General features: G+C 38.7%; 1 protein-coding gene across 1 annotated transcript in view; it reads left to right on the forward strand.

Annotated features, from left to right (window-relative positions):
* Positions 1-10,973, forward strand: part of IL1RAPL2 (interleukin 1 receptor accessory protein-like 2) — a 538,096-nt gene that overhangs the window by 507,274 nt on the left and 19,849 nt on the right. Inside the window, exon 6 of the mRNA XM_012644526.1 lies at positions 2,678-2,823. Coding sequence (XP_012499980.1) covers positions 2,678-2,823 — 146 coding nt within the window. The remainder of the gene's footprint in view (positions 1-2,677; positions 2,824-10,973) is intronic.

Consider the following 10,973-nt stretch of genomic DNA (forward strand, 5'->3'; position numbering starts at 1 on the left):
TGACAGGTATAACTTTCATTTTGGGTAATGAAAATGTTCTAATCTTGATTGTGGTCATGGCCACATAACTCTGAATATACTAAAACTATTGAAATGCACACTTTAATGGGTAAATTGTTTGGTATGTAAATTATGCCTCAGTAAATCTGTTAAAAAATAAATTCAAAATGCATGTGGTTATTACTCCCCCAAATGTCAATCCTTGGAATGAGATACTTCTGAGGTCCTTTGAAGTATATCTCAGGACTCCCTCACATGTATTCTTCATTTTGAAACCAGTATCTATAATGTCTCTCTTTCAGACAGTCTTCAAAAACCTGCTCTTATCTTCCCTTCTGGAAAACTCACACTTTTTCTTTTTGTCTAGCCAGAGTTTTCTCAAGCCTTTTTCTAGGTAATTTATTCAATAATAGTTTCTCCCTTCTTTGAAATCCTGTTGTAAACATGACTGTACCACCCTGCTTTACCTCATGCTTTCTGTAATTTTTTTTTCAACTGCATAGGTCTCATCTCCTCATGTAAATTTTAAAACTTAATGAGAGCAGGGACCAGGCATTTTAATGTTTATATTTCTTTTACACCAGATAGCTAGTCTGGAGCTAGGCACTTATTAGAGATTGGCAAGGACTCCTTGATGGATTGTTATATATCAATATTTGCTAGGAAATTATGATTGCAGAGTGATTTATAGACTTAAACACCAACCTGCTCTTTAATTACAGAAAACAAGTCACTTCTAGATTTTTCAAAAGCTGATAATTAAGACACCTCATATATATTAATAGATGGACCAAGGATCATTTTTCAAACCCTCTCTCCAGATTCTTTCTGCAGCCTGTGAAGAGCTGTTTTTGGAAACTGCATTAGAAACGAAGAAGGAAAGTCTTGGTTGGGAGGAACAGGATCGGCTTTCTGCCTCGTGCCTGGCAGAGGCTGTGGCTGCCCGCCATGTGAAGCTTTAAATCAAACTGAATTTGTGGTGTCTAAGCAGCTTCTGGAACTACAGAGGGTTCTTCCATAGCAGGTCACACAGAGCTAAAAGAATTGAATGTGGTGGCATTTACCCATTGCAGCAAGAAAATGAAGAAAGCAAAAGTCAATGTAAACCATGAAGATAGTAAATTTCCAATTTTTTCTTGGTTAGGTACATGTCTGGTTCATAAATGTAAAGGGATTCGGATTCTAGGAACTCTCTTCTACCAACCCAACTTTGAGCCCTTCCTTCACTCATATGGGAGCCAGAATAGATTAAGCCAAACCAATATTAAATGTCAATAAATGTTAATTACAAATATTTTTGGAATAGCCAATAATAATCTACCTTTGAAAAATGAGATGTTTATGTTTAATAACATCCCTTTGCATCTGCATAGTGCTATTTACTTTTCAAATCACTTTAACCCATTTTAACTTCACAAAATGTTAGGGTAAGTATGGTACTTATTTTGCCCAATTTAAAAGTGAGTCAAATTAAGATATCTTTGAGTTAATGACTTTGGAGGGACCCAGCTTGAGCCTGCAAGTGGGAGGCTTTTGCTTAGAAACCAGTCTTCTCTGAACACAGTCATCTTTTCCAATTTTATGTTCAGTGCCAGTAAACCAGAGGGGCCTTCCCTGCATTTATACTCAGGTGTCTAAAAAGAAGAAGAGAATTACTTATGGTTCCCCTATTTTCCATCTGAGATATTTCATGTTTTCAGATATATGTATTTAAGAACCTACCCCAGAACTTAACTGCAGGATCGCCACCACATACAGGCATGATTTGCTCTTTCTTTGGCCAAAGGCAGGAGGAGACAGAAAAGAGAAGTCAGCAGGGTGCCCACTTTAGCCATCCAGGAGGTAGCTAGTTGTTAGGGAGAATGTAACTCTCCAAAGAAACAGGAGGTGCACCGTCTCAGGAAAGAATCCTCGCCACTCAGCCCTTTTGTGAAGAACACCTGTTCCTGGCTATTCAAGGCTCTTTGTAGCTTCATTTGAGAAAGCAAAAAAAAAAAAAACAGAACTAGGAGAAAATGTAACATAGCTCCCATGAGGGCAGAAAGCAGGAGGACAAATGGGGAACAGTGCCTGGAGAAATCAGGGTCATGGGAGGGTTAGCATCATTGGGCGATTTAGGGTGCAGGCATGTGACTGCATTGGACGAAAGCCAGGAAAAGCAGAGAATAAGCTTCTCACTGATGTTTGGGCATAGAAGGCCACTAAACATCTTCAGTTTACTGTATCTCAAAAGGCAACCATCTCCCACGTCCCTTTACCTCATTACTGTCAAAACTCTACCTCTAACACAAAACCTATACTCCTGCAGATTTTTTCACTTCATGTCATGGTGCAAAAATCCAATGGATGTTCATAAATTCAGTTTAGAACATGGAACCCAGCGTTTCATCCTTTTGGCCACAAAATCACGTTGGCTTTATTTAGCAAAGCCTAGTGACATGTTAATATTTCTTTTTGCTGAGTGAATTCCTCACTTCTTTTCTTTCCCATCTGATATTCACATCAAGAGCCACTTTTTGTGTTTTCATGTTGAAGGTCCCGCCTACCCATACACCCAACCAGGACTCTCCTTGCCCACCAGAGACCCGTATGAGCTGCATAACCATCTGTAGTCTTTGCATGGCTGCTTTCTGCCCAAATCAAGCCAATTCAGCAAAGAATACTGTCTTTATTTCAGGCTCCTCAAAGAGCATCTTGGAGAAAAAGAAGTTGAGTTGGCACTCATCTTTGATTCAGTGGTGGAAGCTGACCTGGCGAATTATACCTGCCATGTAGAAAACCGAAATGGACGGAAACATGCCAGTGTCCTGCTGCGTAAAAAGGGTATTTATGGTTTGTTTGGCTACCAATAACTATTGAAGTTAGATATATTTCCTGGCCTGATTTTATCATTTAGCATGAACTTCTATTAACCAATTTGTCTTTTTAAGGAAAAATCTCTCTCTTGCTGTGCATATTAGCATGAAATACCTATGACCTTCAATACCATTAGTAAGTGGAGAAATGAAATGAATTATCATTATGTGTTAAATCCAGTGAGATAAAGTGTACCTTGGTTATAAGTTGTTACATAAAATTTGATTCATGTTGACATTCAATATTTTCTCCATATTTTGCCTTTTTATATCTTATATTGCTTAAATGAAATGCAAGAGATTTTATTACTGGATGAGAAATGAAGTTGCATTTTTATTCCCTGACTAAAAAATAAATAAAAATAATTAATAGTACCATATAATATTCTTATAGTTGTTATCATAAAAATTATAAACTATATTTTATAATATTACCTGGTGGTACGAGGCCTTTACCAGGTGCATATATTTCTAAATAACTTGGTATTTATGGAGATTTCTCTCTAGAATTGGTTCCAGATGAGGTGGAAATTGTATATAACGGACAAAGTAAAGAAACTTTAAATTTATAGTTAAAGGGCATAAAAACAGACATAGGAACAACAGTCTCAGCAGCTAGGGTAGCTTCTGAATTGGCTTTTACCTTGCTGTGACTCTTGATTACTGCAAAAGGCTAAATACTTCTGTATGTGTGCATCTGGCAAAGGTTTTGTCAATGTAGCAGAGCAAATGTTCTCAATCAGGGTTCGTGTTGCCTAGGCTATGCAGCAATAAGAACAGATTCACTCAGCAAGGGCACTAGAAGAAGCAGGGAAGCTCCATTATTCTGAGAATAATGCTTTGATCTCTCTAGCACCACTTCTTATGTTATTGGACTTGATTTTGTCTTAAAATAGAAGAGTATTTAAGTATAAAAGAGTCTAATACAGAAAGGGAAGTCTAGAGACCCAGGTTGACAGCCACCTTGATCGGTAGCACTAACTTGTCAGATGAGACTCCCTGAACCTTAGTTTCTTCATCTGTAAAATAGGGGTAATAACATTTACCTTGCAGAGTCACTTTGAGGTTCAAATGACAATGATATAATGGATGTGAAATATACCACGCCCCAGCAGTGTTTGTTATTACATAGAACTTGGATAATTTTTTCCTATGCAGTATGTAATTACTTAGTCAACTTACATGAAAAGCAGGCATTGATCATGTCCAAATACCTTATGGAAAGGATCACTTTGTTCCTTTCCATCTTAGTCTTATTGCAGTCTCAGAGATTCTCCAACCCAAAGCTTGATGCTATACCTCTTTATCCTCAGCAACCTGGACGGTGTCTAGCCACTAATAGGCACTTGGAATCCATTCTGGTCAAATGGATGATTAAAGTTCTCTTTTATTGTTGAAGACTCAGGTGCAGCAAGCCCTGTGCTAGGTGCTGAGTAATAGAGTGCCACATACGATAAACATCCCCAAGTCCTCTTGGAGCTTATAGTCTTTGGAGAGGTGAGAACATAAAGAAAGACAAACATTAAACAAAAAAAAAAATGACACAAGAGAGAGTATTACAATTAAAAACCTCCTGTGAGGGAAATAATGGAAGTCTTATCATTCATCCAGTGTAGACAGAAATAACCTTATTTGAGTTTTAAAATAAATCCGTTTCTCTTTAATATGTAAAACAACAACCAGCAGCCCTTAAAATTCTAAAAATCTCACTCTAAAAAACCAAGATACACTATAAAACTCTGCTGCCTCCCATGGCTTCTATAAGGAAACCTGTCCAAATCATGAATAACTAATGATATTAATTCTCATCTTCCTGATATTTAAATATTGGAGTTCCCCAGGGTTCAGGTCTCCTCTTCTCACTCACTCCCTTGGCGATTTCATTCAGGCTTCATCTCCTGGTTTTGCTTACTATTCACATGCTGACAACTCCTAAATGTATGTCTCCAGCCTGGACTTCTCACCTGAACTCCAGACTTGTATACTCAATTGCCTATTCAACAACTCCACTTAGAGATTTAGTAGGCATATCAAGCTTAGCTTGTCCCAAACAGGATTTCTAATTTCTCCTCTCTGTGAACCTGATCCTGCAGTCCCCTTCTTCATTCATCTCCATCACCATCCTTCCTGTTGTTCAGGCCAAAAATTGTCTACTTTTTCTTTTCTCTACTCACATCCTATATCTAGTCCACCAGCAAATCCTATGGCTCTACTATCAAATCCTACCCAGACTCTGAGCACTTCCCCCACCTCACTGCCCCCACCCTCATCTGAGCCACCAGCACCCACTGCCTGGATCACAGCAAGAGCCTCCTAACTGGTCTCCCTGCTTCCACGCTGGTCCCCTCACAGTCTATTCTTATCACAACAGCCAGAAGGATCATTTAAATATGAAAGTCAGATCGTGTTATTCCCCTGATCAGAACCCTCTGATCACAGATCCCTCCCTGTTACACTTAGAATGAAATCCCAAATCCTTACTGTGTCCTATAAGGCACTACACAGTCTGTTCTTACTTCTGACATCATTTTCTGCTACCATCTACCTGAAACATTATACACACTAGCCTCCTTCCTACTTCCCATGCTCCTCAAGCACCTGCCTCAGGTCCTCTGTATTTGCTGTTTCCTCTGCCTGGAACACTCTCCCCCCGGCTGTCTGCATGACTCCCTTCCCCTCCTCCTACAGGTTTCTGCTTAAGTATTACCCACTCATAGGCCTTCCCTGGCTACCTTATATAAAATAGTATTACCCTTCATTTCCTTTTTTCTCTAACCTGGTTCTATTTCTTTTTATTGTATCTATTATTATTTGATTACATTACGTATTTCTTTGCTTCTTGTCTTCTTCCCCCCACGAGAGGACCAGCACAATGGGGTAAGGGATGGCTAACAGGGATTGGTAAAAAGACGATTTGATCTGTGATTTTTGTCTTGACTAATGTCTGTCCTGGGTTACCTAAACATATTGTATCTTTTCAAAGATTCTTACTTTCCCACAGTTGAAAACTCAAAAGACCTCAGGGCTCAGGCAGATATAGAATTTTTTTTTTTTAAAGAGGGGTGGATATTAGAAAAAACAAAACTCAGACCTGAGAAAACATGCCTTACTTTAAGGAGGCAGCAACTACTCTGTTCTAGAACATTATTGCTGTGCTTGCTGGAATGTGGGTCCAGGGATATGAGAGCCTCAGAATTTTCAAGTGAAGCTGGAAGACTGGGTATGAAATCTTTTGATTTTTAAATATTAGTATTCAGTTTTTGAAACATTGTATAATCCAACAAAACCATTTTTTTTTTTTTTGGCCTATGGTATACAAGTTTGCACTCACTGTTCTACGTAGCCTTAAAGTTTTTCACTATGCTTTGCAAAAGGATGCAGTTAATCTTCCATCAATTGGTCTCTTTAGGAACTCTCAACAATATGGTGGAATCCCAAAAAAGAGCAAGAATCCCTGTGGCTCTGCCCTAAATTTTTAGGTCAGACCAAGCTGCAGCTTATTTTGAGAAACTTCAGATATTTTCTTTGGAGTTGGACCATTTAGGCTTTATCACAGCATAGCCTGGCCTCAGTGGTGGTAGTGTTCCCACCTGGAATATGAGTATGGATTGTTTCATGGAACAATAACTTCTTGATGAGCTGTAAGTCAAATATTTAAAGTGCCCTAAGTGATCGTTATGGAGAAGAAATGGGATGAATCCTTTCATAAAGTGAAAAGGCCTCTTAAAAATGAAAACTCACATCTAATATACCCAATTAACAAGATCAGGTTTTGTAAAAGCAAGACACCCCTTACCTATGCATCTTCCACCTGCACCTACCACTTCCTTATTCTCTGATGAACTATTTGCCAGTGTGTACGACTAGCATTTCAGTAAGAGGTCCATACTAACTTTTTTCTTTGGTGAGCCAAGAGTCTGAACTCAGGCTAAAGAAATTATGATAATTATTTCTGCTTCTCAGCACACACTCACTTTCTCACAAAACAGAGTCATGTCACTGAATCTCTCTCTTCATTCCCAGTGCTGCTGCTCCACCCTGACATCCCAAACATATATAGGAAGCTTTATTAATCTGTTCAGGCTGCTATAACAAAATACCTTTGACTGGGTAATTTATGAACAACAGCAATTTATTGCTTACAGTTCTAGAGGCTGGAATGTTCAAGATCAAGGGTCAGCAGATTTGGGTGTGATGAGGGCCCATTCCTCAATTTCATCTGAGAGCTCATCAAAATGGTCTTTACTATCCATATTTCTACCAACATTTTGATCCCAACCACTTAGGTAATCTCTAAAATAATTGAAGATTTCTCTGCAGCTTTTCTCTTCTTCTGAGCCCTCACCAGAATTGCTCTTAAGGCGCATTTCACAGCAATATACCTTAAAACTCTCCTAGCCTTTACCCATTACGTAGTTCCAAAGTTAGTTTCACATCTTTAGGTATTTGTTACAGTAGCACCCCGCTTCTCAGTACCAATTTCTGTCTTAGTCCGTTTGGTGCTATAACAAGATACCTTAGACTGGTAGTATATAACAACAGAAATTTATACTTCACAGTTCTGGAGGCTGGGATGTCCAAGATCAAGGCACCAACAAGTCTGATGTCTGGCAAGGGTCCGCTCCTCAGATATGGCACCTTCTATGGGCCCTCACATGGAAGTAGGGGCAAACAGGCTCCCTCAGGCTTCTCTTATAAAGGCACTAATCCCACTCATGAGGGCTCCACCCTTGTGACCTAATCACTTCCCAAAGGCCTCCCTCTTAATATCATCACCTTGGGAATTAAGTTTCAACACATGTATTCCAAACAAACAGTCAGACCATGACAGAAGCCCTCTGATAGGATCTCCTAACCTGCTTCCCAACTTACGAGTCAGAGGAGCAAGCTCAAACATTCCCAGCCTTCCCTCTTTCCAGTCCCTTGGCTTGGCTTCTGCTGCTATTTGTCCCGTTCTATAACATCTGCTCTTTGTGTTCACAATGAAGAAATAGTTGGGTTCAAACTAAGAAGGTTAAAAAGAACTATGCTTATACTTTGGGTGCCTAGAAAAAGTTATAACTCCATAAATATTTGCTGTTCTTGCTACAGCTATCTTTGTGAAGTGTATATAAGACACAGCCCAAATAAAATGACTTTCAGCTTCTCAGTCAGGAAATGTCCCTGGAAGTATAGATCCTGCTGCGATCGAAAATGGCAATTGAAAATAGAAGACAAAAGAAAAGCCAGGTGTCATTTGGGTGATGGCAATTCTGCCCTCTGATTATAGGATAGATGTTTTCCTTTGATGTGGGCTGAATCAAAGAATAGTGGGTGAGTCTCAGGGCCTAGGTCCACAGTTTTCAACTTAAACAGCTATCATTACATAATATCTTTCAAAGACATTTTTATAAAATGGACCCCAAAACCACAAAGATACTTTTTAAACCATGGTTTTCTTCCATAAATTTGCTGCTGAAAAAGGTGTCTGCTACTTGAGAGCACAAATTGTTCCTGCTGCCGAAGTTTTCCATCTACCTAATAGCAGCTACTCTGTAAATAACATAGAAATTGCTGAAAAACTTCCCATTCCCTGACTTTGAAAACAGTTGAAAGCTGTTCTGACCAGAGAGAGAGAAACAGAAAGAGAGACCAAAAAAATGTGCAGCACAAAATGAACATCTTAGAATAGGAAAAACATTTGAATCAAGTCAACCAATGCCCCAAGATGAAAGAGAAGTTGGTTTTCCGGGTAACAGAGAAAACCATATTGCTCTGTCAATTTATTACTGGATATTAATAATGTATAATTGATGTAAGATGGTGAGAAAACAAGCAAAAATTGTGATCTGTGGCTCACAGAGGCTTAATAAGCAAGCCTGCTTTATTCTCCACATAGAGGAAGGCAGTGGTTCTTGGGGAGCCACTGTCTATACAGAGGGCAGGAGGCAGAGCTAATGTATGGTGGGATTTTTTTTCCCTGAAATTTTGTGGCTTAATTTTCAAAATGACCACCTCTTGCAGCAGGCAAGACAGATTCCAATTTCCTATCTCTACTCATTGTGTGTCCCCTCATGATGTTCCTTGTTGTCATTTTCTGTCCTTCATAGCAGCCTCATTCTCTTCCTTTTTCCATCCTCTCCCCTCTCTGTTACTCAAAGAGAGTGACATTTATTTGTGTCTCTTCCATTTCCACTCTATGACTGCCCTGATTGGCTGCACTGTGTCTGGCCATCATCATCTCTTCTTTGACTTCGCTTTTTTTCCAAGACTAAATTCCTTCTCTCCCCACAAAACCTAACACTTCTCTTCATATGCTGGACTCTAGGGAACCCCTCCTTCCTCCCTGGCCACAGCCACAGGATTCTGCAGTACCCTCCAATGAAGTGGCTGAGCTGCCCAGTTCTTTCATTCTGCTTGATGAATTGTGGTTTCTCTTCTTCCCTGGGAACTGAAAGGGCAGAGGGAGCCAAAATTTACCATAAGTCACATGTAGTCAAGAAGCAATACCAACAGTTCCATGGAAGAACAGGTAGAAGGCTTTCTGTTATCACTTTCCAGGCTGGAGTGTATAAAACTGTGGTATAATGAAAATAGCCTTGAATTTGAAGTTAGGAGACCTGGGCTTAAGTCCCATTTTGACCACTTGTTAAGTGTATGACCTTGGGTAAATGATTTAAACTACTGAGTCTCAGATTCTTCATCTATAGATTTGGAGTAATAATTCTTGCCCTAAAGGATTATTTAGAGAATAGATAATAGACTGGTTGAAATTTTTTATCTATATATATTACTTGTAACTATTTGTATATATTATATCTTTTATTTCTTTTTTATAATCTGTAATGTGCTAAATATATCTTAATTATTATGTTGAGCCTGACTAATTTCTCTTAAGCAATAATTCTACATAGAGATAGGGACATTCCCAGAGAAGGGTTGACTATGTGGTTTTTAAGAGTGATAGCCTGTCATGGTCAGCAATTTGATTTTGACAGTGCCTCAGAATTGATGCATCTGGGGAGACTGACTTATGCCAACCAAACTCACAAGCAACTAATGTACAAACTAGAATGTTACTCCCTTTTCCAGTTTCTAGTAAGCTGAATTAGTAATAAAGGAATCATTTGGTAATTATAGATTAAAGGGAGGTTAGCTAATCTTGTAGGCAATTTCATTTCATTGTGATGAGACCAGTGAGATCCCTATCCCACAGTGGAAAGTGTGTCTCTGGTCTGGTTTCTCCCAGATTCAGCACTTCCCCTCTGATCATTGCTAAACTCATGTTCTAAATTCTCCTCTGACTTCTCATTTCTATAAATTCCACGATACCATCCCCTCTTTTGATAATGTACTCTTTAGATTTGTTAATGTCACTAATTAAGCTATAGGTAAGTCACTGTTTCCTGATCCTAGGAGACATCATGTCTTCTTCCATTATGTGTTGATTTAACTGTTCAATAACGCTCAGAGCTCTAGGGAAGCCCCCACTGGAGCAGCCTAAGGCTGCTATCAGGTAGCCTGGTGTTGGTCGAAGAGGCCAAGTGATTAGCCTGGATTTCTCATTCTGTTTTAGCTCCATTGGGCATATTATATCACATATATATTATAGTCATTTATTCAAATAAGTAGGGGAAATGGATAAGCTAATTTCCCCTGCTTACCTTGTATTGGATTATGTTCTACTGGGGTTAAAAGAAACAGTTAAATCTTGCAAACTCATTAGATTTTATTTTATTCTGAAAGTAATTTTATGATGTTGGTACCCTGTAGAAGAATAGGGCCTGTGGCCTGAGAAGTACTAGATGGTAATTTTGCTAAACCAATAAGATAATTTAACAGAAATAAAAAAATATTGGCCCTGGACCCAGAATAGAGCAGCTTTAATAGTTCCCTGAAATACACTTAAAGCAAAAGTATATATGTGAAATCTAGATATGTTCAAAATAAATTGGGAGTAACTATTCCTTTTCAGATAGATTTACTACTTTTAATAGTAAATTAATCAAATCTTTTAGGAGAGTTAATTTTACAAAAGTTTGATTTATACCAATGTATCAAGAGCAAAGCTACTCCATTAAGCAAGAATCTTCTGGAAAGAAAAGCAGAATGGGTAATCTTACATACTAGAAAAATATG

Source organism: Propithecus coquereli, unplaced genomic scaffold, assembly GCF_000956105.1.
Source record: "Propithecus coquereli isolate 6110/MARCELLA unplaced genomic scaffold, Pcoq_1.0 Scaffold104, whole genome shotgun sequence".
Classification (NCBI taxonomy): domain Eukaryota; kingdom Metazoa; phylum Chordata; class Mammalia; order Primates; family Indriidae; genus Propithecus; species Propithecus coquereli.